Genomic DNA, 17,700 nt, shown 5'->3' with positions numbered 1-17,700 from the left:
AAATGAGTCAACACCCCCGAGTCACACTAACTGTCAGAATGCTCGTAGCACGGGCCGGGGCGGAGGATTAGCAGCAATCTTCCATTCCAGCTTATTAATTAATCAAAAACCCAGACAGAGCTTTAATTCATTTGAAAGCTTGTCTCTTAGTCTTGTCCATCCAAATTGGAAGTCCCAAAAACCAGTTTTATTTGTTATTATCTATCGTCCACCTGGTCGTTACTGTGAGTTTCTCTGTGAATTTTCAGACCTTTTGTCTGACTTAGTGCTTAGCTCAGATAAGATAATTATAGTGGGCGATTTTAACATCCACACAGATGCTGAGAATGACAGCCTCAACACTGCATTTAATCTATTATTAGACTCTATTGGCTTTGCTCAAAAAGTAAATGAGTCCACCCACCACTTTAATCGTATCTTAGATCTTGTTCTGACTTATGGTATGGAAATAAAAGACTTAACAGTATTCCCTGAAAACTCCCTTCTGTCTGATCATTTCTTAATAACATTTACATTTACTCTGATGGACTACCCAGCAGTGGGGAATAAGTTTCATTACACTAGAAGTCTTTCAGAAAGCGCTGTAACTAGGTTTAAGGATATGATTCCTTCTTTATGTTCTCTAATGCCATATACCAACACAGTGCAGAGTAGCTACCTAAACTCTGTGAGTGAGATAGATTATCTCGTCAATAGTTTTACATCCTCATTGAAGACAACTTTGGATGCTGTAGCTCCTCTAAAAAAGAGAGCTTTAAATCAGAAGTGTCTGACTCCGTGGTATAACTCACAAACTCGTAGCTTAAAGCAGATAACCCGTAAGTTGGAGAGGAAATGGCGTCTCACTAATTTAGAAGATCTTCACTTAGCCTGGAAAAAGAGTCTGTTGCTCTATAAAAAAGCCCTCCCTAAAGCTAGGACATCTTTCTACTGAAGAAAATAAGAACAACCCCAGGTTTCTTTTCAGCACTGTAGCCAGGCTGACAAAGAGTCAGAGCTCTATTGAGCTGAGTATTCCATTAACTTTAACTAGTAATGACTTCATGACTTTCTTTGCTAACAAAATTTTAACTATTAGAGAAAAAATTACTCATAACCATCCCAAAGACGTATCGTTATCTTTGGCTGCTTTCAGTGATGCCGGTATTTGGTTAGACTCTTTCTCTCCGATTGTTCTGTCTGAGTTATTTTCATTAGTTACTTCATCCAAACCATCAACATGTTTATTAGACCCCATTCCTACCAGGCTGCTCAAGGAAGCCCTACCATTATTTAATGCTTCGATCTTAAATATGATCAATCTATCTTTGTTAGTTGGCTATGTACCACAGGCTTTTAAGGTGGCAGTAATTAAACCATTACTTAAAAAGCCATCACTTGACCCAGCTATCTTAGCTAATTATAGGCCAATCTCCAACCTTCCTTTTCTCTCAAAAATTCTTGAAAGGGTAGTTGTAAAACAGCTAACTGATCATCTGCAGAGGAATGGTCTATTTGAAGAGTTTCAGTCAGGTTTTAGAATTCATCATAGTACAGAAACAGCATTAGTGAAGGTTACAAATGATCTTCTTATGGCCTCGGACAGTGGACTCATCTCTGTGCTTGTTCTGTTAGACCTCAGTGCTGCTTTTGATACTGTTGACCATAAAATTTTATTACAGAGATTAGAGCATGCCATAGGTATTAAAGGCACTGTGCTGCGGTGGTTTGAATCATATTTGTCTAATAGATTACAATTTGTTGATGTAAATGGGGAATCTTCTTCACAGACTAAAGTTAATTATGGAGTTCCACAAGGTTCTGTGCTAGGACCAATTTTATTCACTTTATACATGCTTCCCTTAGGCAGTATTATTAGACGGTATTGCTTAAATTTTCATTGTTACGCAGATGATACCCAGCTTTATCTATCCATGAAGCCAGAGGACACACACCAATTAGCTAAACTGCAGGATTGTCTTACAGACATAAAGACATGGATGACCTCTAATTTCCTGCTTTTAAACTCAGATAAAACTGAAGTTATTGTACTTGGTCCCACAAATCTTAGAAACATGGTGTCTAACCAGATCCTTACTGTGGATGGCATTACCCTGACCTCTAGTAATACTGTGAGAAATCTTGGAGTCATTTTTGATCAGGATATGTCATTCAAAGCGCATATTAAACAAATATGTAGGACTGCTTTTTTGCATTTACGCAATATCTCTAAAATCAGAAAGGTCTTGTCTCAGAGTGATGCTGAAAAACTAATTCATGCATTTATTTCCTCTAGGCTGGACTATTGTAATTCATTATTATCAGGTTGTCCTAAAAGTTCCCTAAAAAGCCTTCAGTTAATTCAAAATGCTGCAGCTAGAGTACTGACGGGGACTAGAAGGAGAGAGCATCTCTCACCCATATTGGCCTCTCTTCATTGGCTTCCTGTTAATTCTAGAATAGAATTTAAAATTCTTCTTCTTACTTATAAGGTTTTGAATAATCAGGTCCCATCTTATCTTAGGGACCTCGTAGTACCATATCACCCCAATAGAGCGCTTCGCTCTCAGACTGCAGGCTTACTTGTAGTTCCTAGGGTTTGTAAGAGTAGAATGGGAGGCAGAGCCTTCAGCTTTCAGGCTCCTCTCCTGTGGAACCAGCTCCCAATTCAGATCAGGGAGACAGACACCCTCTCTACTTTTAAGATTAGGCTTAAAACTTTCCTTTTTGCTAAAGCTTATAGTTAGGGCTGGATCAGGTGACCCTGAACCATCCCTTAGTTATGCTGCTATAGACATAGACTGCTGGGGGGTTCCCATGATGCACTGTTTCTTTCTCTTTTTGCTCTGTATGCACCACTCTGCATTTAATCATTAGTGATCGATCTCTGCTCCCCTCCACAGCATGTCTTTTTCCTGGTTCTCTCCCTCAGCCCCAACCAGTCCCAGCAGAAGACTGCCCCTCCCTGAGCCTGGTTCTGCTGGAGGTTTCTTCCTGTTAAAAGGGAGTTTTTCCTTCCCACTGTAGCCAAGTGCTTGCTCACAGGGGGTCGTTTTGACCGTTGGGGTTTTACATAATTATTGTATGGCCTTGCCTTACAATATAAAGCGCCTTGGGGCAACTGTTTGTTGTGATTTGGCGCTATATAAAAAAATTGATTGATTGATTGATATACTGTAGGTTGAAGAGGATTTGCAAATCATTGTATTCTGTTTTTATTTACATTTTACACAACGTCCTAACTTCATCCAAGTTGGTAAACTAAATACTTTTTGCAGAAATGTTTGGATGTATGGATTAACTGAATGTATGAACTCTAACCCTCAGCGCAATTGTGTGCATAAAGGAGCTGATAAAGGAGGTCACAGCACCGTCTAACACAGGGGTGGGCAGCGAGGGCTGAGACACTGCAGGTTTTCATTGCAACCAATCCTCAGCAGGTGGGTGGGTGATGAGTGTCTCCTCTGAGCATAAACACCTGATCATTAATGAAATCACCTGTTGCAGTGATTGGTTGCAATGAAAACATGCAGTGTTTCGGCCCTTCATGGCACATGATTGCCCACCCCTGGTCTAACACTATAAAAAGAATTCAACACAAGCAGCTGAAAATTGTGCACATCACACAGAAACACTTCAGAAACAAGGTTTCAAAACCTCAATGAGAGTAGGCTACTCACTAGGTGTTTACAGGAAACACTTATTTATTTCTATATGTATTTATTTATTTTCATTGTTACATGGTTTTATCTTTTCTGTTGTGTTTTGTTTCATTAGGTTCTTTTTGTCTCTTTCTCTAAAATTGTATTGTAACATTATTAGTCTATTATTATTTAATATTATTGTCTATTATGTAGACTATTATTGTTGTTGCTATTATTAATATATGAATAAAAATAAATAAAAAATTACAATTTGACTCTCTTACGACAACGAATGCTGAGCCATTAATTATACAGAAAACAAATCAACACAGCTTTTAAGTTATAAAATACATCTATCAACTGTTTCAGAAGACCATAAACGGTCAGTTTAACATAAAAATATTAAATATTACTCACAGACATATGCTCTTCAAGGTTTTAGCAGGAAAAATTAGGATAAAGCGAAATAAAATCTACAAATCGTAGATCGAAGCACTGCTTTGATCTTCGAATCACGGCTTTGATTGGTTCAAGGTTCAAAGCAAAGCCGCGTTGTAGAAAAGTTGATTACAGACCCGCTGCAGGTCTGTAATCAATGTAGAGAAATGATCATTTTCCTGACAAACACCCCCCAAGTGTGCAACTGCAAAAAAGCCTACCAGACATGCCTCATGACAAATCGGCCTGACTTCACTGCAGTAACTAGTTGTCTCTGGGTGAAAGCACGACTTTTTTCGTGTGTGTGTGTGTGTTGTTTTTTTTTTTTTTTTTGGAGTAGAAGTAGAAGTAGAGTAGAAGTATGCAATTAATGTCGGAAATGTAGTGAAGTAAAAGTGAAAGTACGCTGAATTTAAAAAACTCAAGTAAAGTACAAAGGCTCCCAAAACGTACTTAAGTACAGTAGTGAAGAATTTTTACTTAATTTACTTTGTTCGTCGCACAAAAATATTCAGATGTATCAAAGTGTGCCTAGGAATGGATCCACACATGTTCAGTTTGTACATCCCACTGAACATGGAATTGAGCATGGAACCAAACTCCTCCTGGGCCACGCTCATTTAAATATGTAATTTCATGTAAATAGGCCCTTTGAGCAGGGATTCCCCACGATGTCACATCAGACAACATGAACACAGAAAAGAAATTACACTATAGATGACTGGAAATTACATGGAGACACGCAGGGACAGTTTATTCATGGGAGCTACGGAGCATGTGTGTGTGAGGCCAACAACTGTGAGCTCAAAACAGGACCACACTAAAGTTCAAATCTTGAGGCGCGCCTCCGCTAACAGTGTGACATTCACAACTTACACACACATTTCTTGACAAATACTGAACACAGCCTGTTAAGAAGCTCTACAGCTCTCACCATCAAGCAAAAATAAATAAAGATATTAATAATAATACTAAAAAAAGCGCCCACGCTGGTTTACATTCAGATCAATTACACAAATACACTATTTACACCACAAGCAACCAGCCGTCAGTCTGATGCACATTTGCGCATCACATCATATGTTATATATATGCCGTTAAGCCTTCAAGCTTTTCACATTGCTTGAAGGCTTAACGGCTGCTGTGTATGTGCGTGGGTGCATGCGTGTGTGTGTGTGTGTGTAGGTGTGTGTGTGCAGGTGTGTGTGTGTGCGCAGAGTGCAATAGTGCCAAATGTATGGAACCAAATTTGCACTCGAAATGGAACCCCATTTGCACTCTAAATGCAATGCAACACAAATGGGATGAATTAATCCATGTCATGTGACATACAAATGACAAGGATCCACTCAGCCGTTATATAAAAATGAATAATGAACACTGTAAATCCAATGCTTTTGCACACAGTGCACTAGTAGTATTTCCTGCTGCACCGAAAAAACATCAGTGGAGTTTACATGAATTTACATTTAAATATGTATATCAGTTGCAGAATGTGATCAGAATGTGACAAAATAACATTGTGATCGTCATGTGAAATGATGTACATATTTAATCATGTTAACTTTATTCAGCACAGTGAGCACATCCTTCTATAATATGGAACAGTACTTACAGTGACGTGTGGTGAGGCTGATGGCTGCTGAGGCACTGACGTCATCACAATCAGATGAACCTCTCAGAACAGCTTATTCACCGTTTGATTGGCAGCAGTTAACAGGTTTTGTTTAAAATCTCATATCAGCATTCAAAAGGACATTTAATTAAAAAAAAAGGTTATTATGGTCTTAAACCTTTACTTATAAATGAAGTCCATGTGCCGTGCCATCTGAACAAAGTCTCTGTGTCTCAGTGGCGATCACTGCCAGGGAGGAAAGTCGTCCTTCATCAGTTCATTTCTGACTGTATGTTTGGAGTCTTTTCTGGCTTTGAACCTGAGGAGTCGACCGCTCGTCTGTGATGACACTTCTTTGCAAATTCTTCAGGTCACAATATCCCATCTGAGTCCAGACATTGTCACAAGTTGAGAAAATCAGGCAGGAAAAGCTGAAAAGACAGTTTCTTACTGGACATCCACACAGCCAGCCTTTAGTGTGTCTCATTGCATTTGAAAAGACAGCGGCTCTTCTGTTGTCTGAAACAAACCTTTTAGCTCCGACGTTGGTCATCCTTTAACCCTCTGGGGTGTGAGGGCATTTTTTGGACAGTTCACTTGCCTGGCATAAATGTTTTATTATTGCTGTTAACAGCTCTCCCTGCATCCCACAATCAAGTGTTATGTCTCTTTTTTTCAGGACAACCTGTGCTTTCAGAATATATATGTTTTTGTTGTGTTTTATAAGTGTAAGAAAGGTTTACAATCAAAAATAGGCAAGGAAAAAATAAAGCGGAAAATAATTTTCCACAAACATTTATTCAAAACACACCGCAAACTATAATAACTGTTTTGACACTTTATAAAGGTAATTTGAGGTCTTGTGTGAAAGACTGTACAACAAAAAGGTTCAAACAATAAACACAAATGCACATTTTGAACAATATATACAAAACGGTCTATGCGTTTTGTTGTCCATTGATATGGTAAACAGTGCTTTATGCAGAGAAAGCAGCAGAGTTATCGAGTAATATTCACATGCAAACTAGTGGAGCAATCCTGATAGTTACTCTTTGTTTGAGCATGTGATTAATTTAGAAGATCTTCACTTAGCCTGGAAAAAGAGTCTGTTGCTCTATAAAAAAGCCCTCCGTAAAGCTAGGACATCTTTCTACTCATCACTAATTGAAGAAAATAAGAACAACCCCAGGTTTCTTTTCAGCACTGTAGCCAGGCTGACAAAGAGTCAGAGCTCTATTGAGCTGAGTATTCCATTAACTTTAACTAGTAATGACTTCATGACTTTCTTTGCTAACAAAATTTTAACTATTAGAGAAAAAATTACTCATAACCATCCCAAAGACGTATCGTTATCTTTGGCTGCTTTCAGTGATGCCGGTATTTGGTTAGACTCTTTCTCTCCGATTGTTCTGAGTTATTTTCATTAGTTACTTCATCCAAACCATCAACATCTTTATTAGACCCCATTCCTACCAGGCTGCTCAAGGAAGCCCTACCATTATTTAATGCTTCGATCTTAAATATGATCAATCTATCTTTGTTAGTTGGCTATGTACCACAGGCTTTTAAGGTGGCAGTAATTAAACCATTACTTAAAAAGCCATCACTTGACCCAGCTATCTTAGCTAATTATAGGCCAATCTCCAACCTTCCTTTTCTCTCAAAAATTCTTGAAAGGGTAGTTGTAAAACAGCTAACTGATCATCTGCAGAGGAATGGTCTATTTGAAGAGTTTCAGTCAGGTTTTAGAATTCATCATAGTACAGAAACAGCATTAGTGAAGGTTACAAATGATCTTCTTATGGCCTCGGACAGTGGACTCATCTCTGTGCTTGTTCTGTTAGACCTCAGTGCTGCTTTTGATACTGTTGACCATAAAATTTTATTACAGAGATTAGAGCATGCCATAGGTATTAAAGGCACTGCGCTGCGGTGGTTTGAATCATATTTGTCTAATAGATTACAATTTGTTGATGTAAATGGGGAATCTTCTTCACAGACTAAAGTTAATTATGGAGTTCCACAAGGTTCTGTGCTAGGACCAATTTTATTCACTTTATACATGCTTCCCTTAGGCAGTATTATTAGACGGTATTGCTTAAATTTTCATTGTTACGCAGATGATACCCAGCTTTATCTATCCATGAAGCCAGAGGACACACACCAATTAGCTAAACTGCAGGATTGTCTTACAGACATAAAGACATGGATGACCTCTAATTTCCTGCTTTTAAACTCAGATAAAACTGAAGTTATTGTACTTGGTCCCACAAATCTTAGAAACATGGTGTCTAACCAGATCCTTACTGTGGATGGCATTACCCTGACCTCTAGTAATACTGTGAGAAATCTTGGAGTCATTTTTGATCAGGATATGTCATTCAAAGCGCATATTAAACAAATATGTAGGACTGCTTTTTTGCATTTACGCAATATCTCTAAAATCAGAAAGGTCTTGTCTCAGAGTGATGCTGAAAAACTAATTCATGCATTTATTTCCTCTAGGCTGGACTATTGTAATTCATTATTATCAGGTTGTCCTAAAAGTTCCCTAAAAAGCCTTCAGTTAATTCAAAATGCTGCAGCTAGAGTACTGACGGGGACTAGAAGGAGAGAGCATCTCTCACCCATATTGGCCTCTCTTCATTGGCTTCCTGTTAATTCTAGAATAGAATTTAAAATTCTTCTTCTTACTTATAAGGTTTTGAATAATCAGGTCCCATCTTATCTTAGGGACCTCGTAGTACCATATCACCCCAATAGAGCGCTTCGCTCTCAGACTGCAGGCTTACTTGTAGTTCCTAGGGTTTGTAAGAGTAGAATGGGAGGCAGAGCCTTCAGCTTTCAGGCTCCTCTCCTGTGGAACCAGCTCCCAATTCAGATCAGGGAGACAGACACCCTCTCTACTTTTAAGATTAGGCTTAAAACTTTCCTTTTTGCTAAAGCTTATAGTTAGGGCTGGATCAGGTGACCCTGAACCATCCCTTAGTTATGCTGCTATAGACGTAGACTGCTGGGGGGTTCCCATGATGCACTGTTTCTTTCTCTTTTTGCTCTGTATGCACCACTCTGCATTTAATCATTAGTGATCGATCTCTGCTCCCCTCCACAGCATGTCTTTTTCCTGATTCTCTCCCTCAGCCCCAACCAGTCCCAGCAGAAGACTGCCCCTCCCTGAGCCTGGTTCTGCTGGAGGTTTCTTCCTGTTAAAAGGGAGTTTTTCCTTCCCACTGTAGCCAAGTGCTTGCTCACAGGGGGTCGTTTTGACCGTTGGGGTTTTACATAATTATTGTATGGCCTTGCCTTACAATATAAAGCGCCTTGGGGCAACTGTTTGTTGTGATTTGGCGCTATATATAAAAAAATTGATTGATTGATTGATTGATCAGAGGCTCTCCGTCTGCTCCTGCTTTCACTGATCACTGGGAGCTATTCAAACGGGCCAACTAGTAACATTGTTGGGAAGGTGTCGTAGCATGGACCCACAACAGGGGGCGCAAATGAACGGACAATGAGTAAGCCAAAAGGTAACAATTTAATGTTGTGATAATACACAACGAAATGTACAGTAATTTGCACAGTCAATAAACACCAGGTGACGTGTGGGCAGGCTCGAAGATAGAAGACCCCTGACGAGAGAGAAGCCGCATCCCACACGGCTTCCACCACCAACGGTCTGAAGAACACCGGAGCCGCCAAGTCCCGAGTCCCCAGGTGGCCTCTGTCTTCGGCTGTCGACCCTGGTACTGCTGGCAGAAAGCAGAGATATGATGTGTGAGTGTGAGTCCGCACACTCAGTAATTCACAGTCCAAACACAGTTAGGAGGGAGCTCCTCCACCTCCAATCACACACACTCGTGCAGCTCCTGGTCAACCACTTATCTGAGTTGGGGTGTGAGACGAAGCCGTCACTGTCACACCAAACGCCAATCCTCCAGATAAGGAAACACTCCAGGAAAACGGCTGCAATAGAAGTTCAGGTTAAACACACACAGTGTCAGGCAGCAGAGAAATTACCTTGTTACTGGTAGTCGATTTCTCGGCGAGGAGGTGGAGTTGCAGTCCGGCTTTTATGATGGTGATGATGATGAACGAGTGACAGCTGGTGCAGGGGATGAATGACAGCTGTCACTTCTTCTAGGTCTGGCGCCCTCTCGTGCTTGGAGCCCGCACTCCAAGCAGGGCGCCCTCTGGTGGTGGTGGGCCAGCAGTACCTCCTCTTCAGTGGCCCACACAACAAACATATCACTCCTGAAAACGATCTTTGGCTTTTCACGTGAGGGAAATCTGCCTTATGATTGGATTTTGGCGGTGAAGCAATTCCAATCGGACACTCACATTGCGCACGTCATCACACAGCTTCTATGAGGAGTACAAAGATGGCCAATGGCTGGTTCAAAAGTCCACGGAGTTACCTTTTCAGCAAAAAAAGTAAGTTTCTATCTCATATCATTCAAAAGTTATTTATAATCTAGTAAAGCTTGTTCTTAGCCATCGTTTACAACGGCATCGACCCCAGAGGGTTAATTATTACCTCCTGCTTCAATTGAAAGCCCAATTTAAAAAACTGTTTCAGTTTGGATATGAAATCCTCCATTCTTTAAGTAAAGTCCAGGCAAGAGGAAAAAAATAATGAACAGCTGCTCTTGTATCTTGCTGTCACTTATTCTGCAACCGATGAGTTGTTGCAAGAAGAATCCCTGGGATCACTAGTGCCCCCTAGCATGAGGCAAGAGAACTGCGTGCCTCACTTTGTGTGTTTTTGCAGCCGTTTTGTTATCGCTTAGCACACGAAAGACGTTACACACACGTACAAAAAACACTGTACATTATGTACATCAGCTAAACTATAGAATTTAAGTTCACATAAGCAGTGTTTGACCATTTTAATAGCAACATACAGACACAGTCTGACTGCACAGCGTGTCAGCAGTTTGCCCAGTGACTGCGCAATCCAAGGTGAGGCACAGCTGGTTATAGTACAAATAGTACAAATACAGTATAGTACAAATCACTGGATAAATCTAACCATTTTATTTATTTCATTTTACATTTTTTTCTTTCAGACCACATGTCACTGAGTACTTTTGCAGCAGAACTCATCAATATGACCAGGTGCACTCAGCCTGACCCTGAATGAATTTGCACCATGTGTTTTATATCTATGGCCCAAAAGGGAAAGATAGGGCCCATTTTGGTCTGAGCTCACGAAAATAAAGTAATCTTGAAGACGTAGAGGCCTGTGCTGCTGCACGTGCACACTCTGGATTTCTTTCTTTCTGTCAGAATCATGATGCCTTCAATATATAGAATCTGTTGTGCAGCTTTAAAAATGTGAGATACAAAGACAAAAGCTGGTTCAAAAAAAAAAAATAAAAAAAATCGAAATATCAAGATACAGGATCCATCACTGAAATAAATTGCACATTTAAAAAAAAAAGCCTCACTGTTGTTATTTAATTATTTAATCCGTCAAAATATTCTTTAACGAGACAAACTCCTCTCGGACTGACACCGGTCAGCTCATCGGGAATCAATAAAAAGAATAAAGCAGCGGGATCACAGACCCAGCCTCCTTTGTGACGACAGCATGGAGGCGCGTGTCACTCCGCTGCAGTCCGCCGCCGCGCACGGTCCGCTCGTGCACGGTGCTGTCATGTTCGGCACGTGGACGTTTGGCGCGTTTCTCCCGGCTCCGCTCGTGAACCAGCTGCTGTGAGATGTTCTGACCATGGCCAGAGGTCCGTTTCCATGGGGACGCTTCCGAAAAGCTCCGCACGTGCAGGTAACTGGTTTTGGGGATGTTCGGCTGCAAACCCTCAGGATGAGGCTGTCGGTTATTTTCCGAATGATTTAGGAAAAGTAAGTTGACGGTCGTTGGCTCGACAGGAATCCACCCTCCCGTGATCCCCGTTGCTGTAGCAACCACTTCCATCCAGCTGGTACAGACATTCTATTTTAAGTTTTTCTCTCTTTTTTCCAGTATTGTGTAACTGCACATCAGATGTTCTGTGTGACAGTTCGTTCCGTGGATCCGCTGCCATGCAGCAGATTATTTAATGCCACACGGATGACATGAACTAGAGGAGCACTCAGAGAGAACAGGCCTGTGTCTGAGTGATAAAAATAAAAAAAACAATAATTCTGACTTTATCTCCATCACTTTCTGAGGCCATAAGCACATTAAAGAATGAGATCTAAATGAATTTAGACAGCTCAGTCAAACAATATGATATGAGTTGAGATGAGATTTATTGTCATCCTCATTACACGAGTGCAACAACAACGAAATTACGTGTACAGTTACAGTAATTAATCCACAATTATTACTTGTTTACCGTAATAATGGCACACATCAGAATTAAAGACAGCACATATATATTTGACATTGTTTACGTGCTTTGAGGCAAAGTGGGTGAAGGCTGCAGCAGGAGGGGCCGCGCCGCCCAGCTTGGGGGGTTGAAGGCTGCAGCAGTAAAAACCACACCTTCGACGTGGCAGGGAGGAAGCCAGGGTGAGGGGAGTGGAGAGGAGTCCCAAGCTGAGTATCAAAATAATAACAAGCTCCGCCCCCTCCACAGACATGCTGTTGCCCCACTTCACATGTCTTTCTATCAAAACTGAAATCTAATTAGATTAAGGAGAAGAGAGTTTGAAGCTCACAGGAAGCTAATTTTAACCTCCACAGGTTGGTTCATTTTAACACGTCCCCATGCCAACCCGGTCTCACGGCAAGTCGTGATTCAGCAGCACAAAATATACATTAATCCACTGGTTTGTGATATTGTGACGAAAAGTGCCTCATTTTCATCACGGCAGCACAAATTCATTCTAATTCATTCTGTGATGGCTGCATGAAATTAAAAATGAAGCGGGGGGTTGGGGTGGTTATGGTTAGGGTGGGGGGTAGGAGTAGGATTAGGAAAAAAAAAACCTGTCACGAAAATTTGACTAATTTTGTCACTGAAGCATGAAAATAAAACGTGAGACTGGGCTGCCCCTGCACGGACTCAGACAGTATAATGGCAGAAATGTGTTTGGGCGGTTGTTCTTTCTAGAAATGTTTTTCTGCTGTTTTTGTTTGGAACTTGGAGCTGTCAGTGAGGACAGGAAGAAAGGCCTCAGGGGACGGCCACCAGCACGCTTTTCTAGGACGCATCAGCCTCAAAGTGGCACTCAGCGGCGCTCAGACAGAGAGGCCTGCTCCCACTGAAACACCAAAGCTGATCTTAGCCAACACTTCATGGTCTTCAGGTAGCTTTATGGATATTAAAGTCAAAGCAGAAGTGCAAAGACATTTCTGCATTTGCAGGAGTAAGTGGTGTCTGCTTCAGTCAGCTGGAAGGTAAAAATGTTCCAAACAGCTTTTTTTCTATTCTTCTTTGTGCAGTCAGAATGTACAGAAGTGCATTGCATTCACTGGATTTAAAAAAAAATTAAACCCCTCATCTCCTAATTTTTCATTGTTTAAATTTTCAGTAGCATCATTGTGATGACCTTTTTCCAAACTGAGTGCTGTCGTCAAACCAGAGGGAGCTCATTGATGTGTGATGTGAGTTTGGTGGCACTACAAACCATAAATGTGACGTGAGTTTTTATCAAAGCATTTCCTTTCACCGTGATAATTTGTTGACCGTCCCTGAGCTCCCGTCTCGCAACCGGCTGCACGTCAACATGTAATTCACAAAGAACAGAAGACGTCTCATTTTGGTGAGATGCCCCGTGCTCATTCATCCAGGAACACTTTGGGGGAAAATCCACACTTACAAAACGGTTGATTTTTGATTATGACTCGTGAATTCTCACACTTGTCTTTATTGAGGGATAAGAAGTAAAGAAGCCCATCGTACGGAAGCTGGATAACAAAAAAATTAGACATCTGATCTTGTAATTACGAGACATGCTCATTCAATCCAATTCAATTCAATCAATTTTTTTATATAGCGCCAAATCACAACAAACAGTTGGATCAGGGAGGTGATGGTCTAGTGGTTAGGGTGTTGGGCTTGAGTCCAGAAGATCATGGGTTCAAATCCCCGCCTGACTCGAGCAAGGCCTTTAATCCCCTATTGCTCCCGGTGTGTAGTGAGTGCCTTGTATGGCATTGGGGTGAATGTGAGGCATAATTGTAAAGTGCTTTGAGCGTCTGATGCAGATGGAAAAGTGCTATATAAATGCAGTCCGTTTACCATTAACAGCTAATTTAATGGCAGCTCTTCTAACTATAGTTAGCTTATTTTCGTTATTTACAATTTTATTTTACACGGTGTAGATTTTTAACAATTCTTCAGTTTATGGGTTCTTTAATAGATATCAACATGTAGAACCTAGTTTTTAGGTTTCCATTTGATAGCATAATGATTATGTATTTTATCTTCCTATAGTAAGCGAGTAGGTTACTTTAGATAGATACACATTACATCATAGCTTCTGTTTCTATAATAAAATAAGCATATTTATAGCTGAGCCTACTAATTATAATTTAATTTTACTACTAGTCTACATACTAATATAAGTATTCTACAGTCTTCTCCTGTATTAATATTTAGGTTTTAGAAGCTAATTCCTATAATATTATGTAGTACTATATTTCTTGTATATGTTGTTTATTGGCCTTATTATTTAAATATCACTTATATACATGATGTCTGTTTTCTTATGATATGTCTTATGATATATGATTATGATATGTCTGTTTTCCTGAGCTGCTTGGGTGGGTAGGGAGAGTTCCCATGGGATAAAAAAAGATTTTCTACATACCATCCCTGGTTTTCAAGACCAGGAACCTAAGTGGCTTTATTCTGTTCTACTCTTCCTTTTTTAGATAGTATTTAGATATACCTTAGTATACACTAGTATATTTCTACCTTAGAATTGGAATATATTATAGAAGACATACTTTGCTGAATTTTCATGGGTTGCCCTGACCTACTTTTCAAGGTCACAGAGGTCACCTTAGGAAATTCTTAGAGAACTTGACAACCTGAGAAGAAATAACAGCGGGTTCACAACATTTAGCTCGTGTGATGACCTCACATGAGTTTACATAGGGTTGACCTTGACCAATTTTTCACAGTCACATGTCAGCTGAGCAGATTGTTGTTAAACCTTGATGACTTCAGCCATTATTTCATTTGTGGATACAGCACTGGATAAACCGACTAACTTCAGGCTGATTTACTGCCTAGTGATCGGTTGCAGAATATTAAAGAGTCAACAAAATGCTTATATTCTCATGAGTTATATTTCCTAAGGAGGAGGCGATACCCTACGTGCTCTCTGAGTGCCGCTTTAATCTCAACCTCAAGCAGCAGGGCTGGACTGCCACACAACCCCGTGCAAAGGATTTTATACGAATGTAGCTGGAGCTTCTCTCTCTGTGTCTTTCAGCTTGTGTGGTTTTGAAGTTACATGTATCTTGAAATGAGCTCATTTGACAATTTGTTTCATTTCCAAAGTCGAGGCTGCTGCTTGTGTACAAAATGATAGTAAACAGGACAATATGAACCACAGAGATAGTCAGCCTGTGTCGCTTCTGCTCAGAAGACACGTGAATTGGAATGAAAATGAAACTGGGTAAATATTCAACTCATGGCTTCAACTTAATAGGATTCATAAATGTGGAACATCATCCACACACACACACACACACACATACAGGCTGATGGCTTTTACGACTAAACGGAAAATGTCATCGGCGCTGCAGTTTCTTCTTGCTGCAGCTCAGACTGTTTGGTCCAGATGCACACAGGCAGCGACACACGTTTGCATGTACATTGTGCACGTGAGCAACACATGACACTTGCTTGAAGGCTTATCGGCTTCTGACAAAAATCACACATGTTGCTTCAGTGTGTGTGTGTGTGTGTGGGGGGGGTGAGTCAGATCTCTCTGCAGACATATGAGAATCTTTTTCCTCCAGACAGTCTGTGTTCTCTGACCAGTCGTGAGTCTCTGCATGGATCCACAGTGTGATTTATCAGAGGGATCTGCACACGTTTGCCAGTGTTTGTCTTTTATCAGTGATATCAGGCGGTATTTCCTTGCCCTGCCCTCTCCAGTCTTTCTCTTTTTTATGGCTTTCTCAGCTGTGCACAGCAGCCAAAAGAGCCCATTATCCACCGACCTCTGAGGGATCACTTTATCATCATCCATAATGGATGACTGTGTGCATGTGTGCTGCAAAAACTTCATTTCACAGCAGTAATATTCACTGTTCATCCACTTTTATCTTCACTATCATCTGGCAGCACTTTACATTATTTCTTAACTGTGCAGTTGTTGTCTTCAGTCATGTCAGACTTTCTGCAGCAGAAGTGTTGTTGAGCCTCACAGGAAGTTCAACCATGACAAGAAGCCGCTTGTTTCCACTCACCTCAGCACATGTCCGCAGTTCCCAGCCAGTGTCTAATTAATAGCTGTCATCATGGCCACAATCAATATCTCCTTGTTAGTGATGTTTGTGTAATTCTTTCCCTTCCAAACACTCAATACATAATTCCAACGATAAATGCATTAGGCAGAGCTGAAATGAAAGCCACAAGCTATCGATCGGAAAGGCCAAACGTACATTTGTTTCCCTGTCCACTGTTATTTCCACAATCCTTTTGCAGTTGATGCATTTCACCTATGGAAAAATCAATACAAGTTAGAATAGTCGGGAGCTATTTGTGCAGTTGTGTGGTCACTGCTGTTAAAACTGCAGTCATCTTGCATGGTCAGATTTGTAAGTAAAATAATGAATAAATTCCAACCGTGCACAACCCACTCCCAAGTACCGAATGGGTTAGGGGTTAGAGGTTAGGGGTTAGAGGTCAGGGGTTAGGATTAAAGTGAGGGTCAGGGTTACAGTTATCTTTCAGTGCTATGATTGTTTGCAAGGCCTTTTGATGTGGATGTGTATGGAGCTAAATCAAGGCCAAACGTTTTGTAATCTGAAAATAAAAAACGACTGAAAAAATAAATTTTGAAACTGAAAATTCAGTGTTTGTTCTTGAATTTTATAATAATTTATCATCATTTTATCATCATTTTTCCTGAAAGCAACATCATGTGAGGACTGATTGCTTTCCTGTCACTCACAATTCCACGCCCCTCTCAATCGAAGCCACGCCCTCCCACGCCAGAACGGGGCCAACAGTTTGAAACTGAAAAAATAAGATCTGAAAGTGAAAAAAAGATCTGAAGGTGAAAAAAAGAAGTATGAATGAAAATAAATTATTTGATCAAAAAAATTATAGAGCTGAATTAAAAATGAATTTAAACTGAAAAATATATATCTTACACTTATTTTTATTTTGATAATACTTTTTAAATTATTATAAAATTCAAGGACAAACATTGAATCTTCAGTTTCAAAATTTATTTTTTCAATCTTTTTTTTATTTTCAGATTACAAAACCTTTGACCTTGATTTAGCTCCACAGATGTGATGTGTGGTAGATAAATGGTAGCATGACCAGGTGGTTGTGTGGCTCAGTAGCAGAGTCACCTGCTGAAAAACAGGAGAGATGAGTTTGAATCCAGTCTCTCCTGCAACCAGGAGCCAATGGACCCTGCAACAGAACCACCGTTTTGGAATGCTCGGTGGACCGAAAAAATAGTTTTTATGGCTCCTTAAACTAACATTAAAGTGGTGCAGGGACAAGTATTGGGCAGTGAGGTTTATTTTTATGTACAATTGATGGCCCTATACAAGAGAGCTGATCATATAGATAAAAATGTAATCGTCGTTTTAGGCCCTCAGGAGTGATGGTGCCTAAATGGCAGATTTAAAGCCTCTCAGCTCTTTTTTTCTGCCGGTCCACCAATCACTGGATTCCAGTCCTGAAATGATAAGAGTATCTGTGAGGTACTGTTGAAAATGTGTGACCAAAGGGGTGGACAGTCTACCCGCCCCAATTTTATACAGATGTTGCTTGAGTCGAGAGAGAACGGTGTGTTTTTTCACCTCTATAGTGATTCTGACAGAATGTACATGTGATTATGTAATCACACATGTGATTACATAATCACATGTGTGAT

At 40.3% G+C, this 17,700-nt stretch overlaps 1 protein-coding gene across 2 annotated transcripts in view; it reads left to right on the top strand.

Moving 5' to 3' along the window:
• Positions 1–11,282: 11,282 nt before the first annotated feature.
• LOC117519382 (divergent protein kinase domain 1A-like) overlaps positions 11,283–17,700 on the top strand; it is an 81,912-nt gene continuing 75,494 nt past the window's right edge. Inside the window, exons 1-2 of one of the 2 annotated variants that reach the window (XM_034180727.1) lie at positions 11,295–11,461; positions 11,566–11,618. In XM_034180727.1, coding sequence (XP_034036618.1) covers positions 11,428–11,461; positions 11,566–11,618 — 87 coding nt within the window. In that variant the 5' untranslated portion in view covers positions 11,295–11,427. Of the gene's footprint in view, positions 11,462–11,565; positions 11,619–17,700 lie in introns of both variants that reach the window. The other variant, XM_034180728.1, reaches the window with a different exon arrangement.

Source organism: Thalassophryne amazonica, chromosome 10 (assembly GCF_902500255.1).
Source record: "Thalassophryne amazonica chromosome 10, fThaAma1.1, whole genome shotgun sequence".
NCBI classification, from domain to species: Eukaryota; Metazoa; Chordata; class Actinopteri; order Batrachoidiformes; family Batrachoididae; genus Thalassophryne; species Thalassophryne amazonica.
The sequence above is the reverse complement of the archived record's forward strand: the minus strand, read 5'-3'. Positions and strand labels throughout refer to the sequence as shown.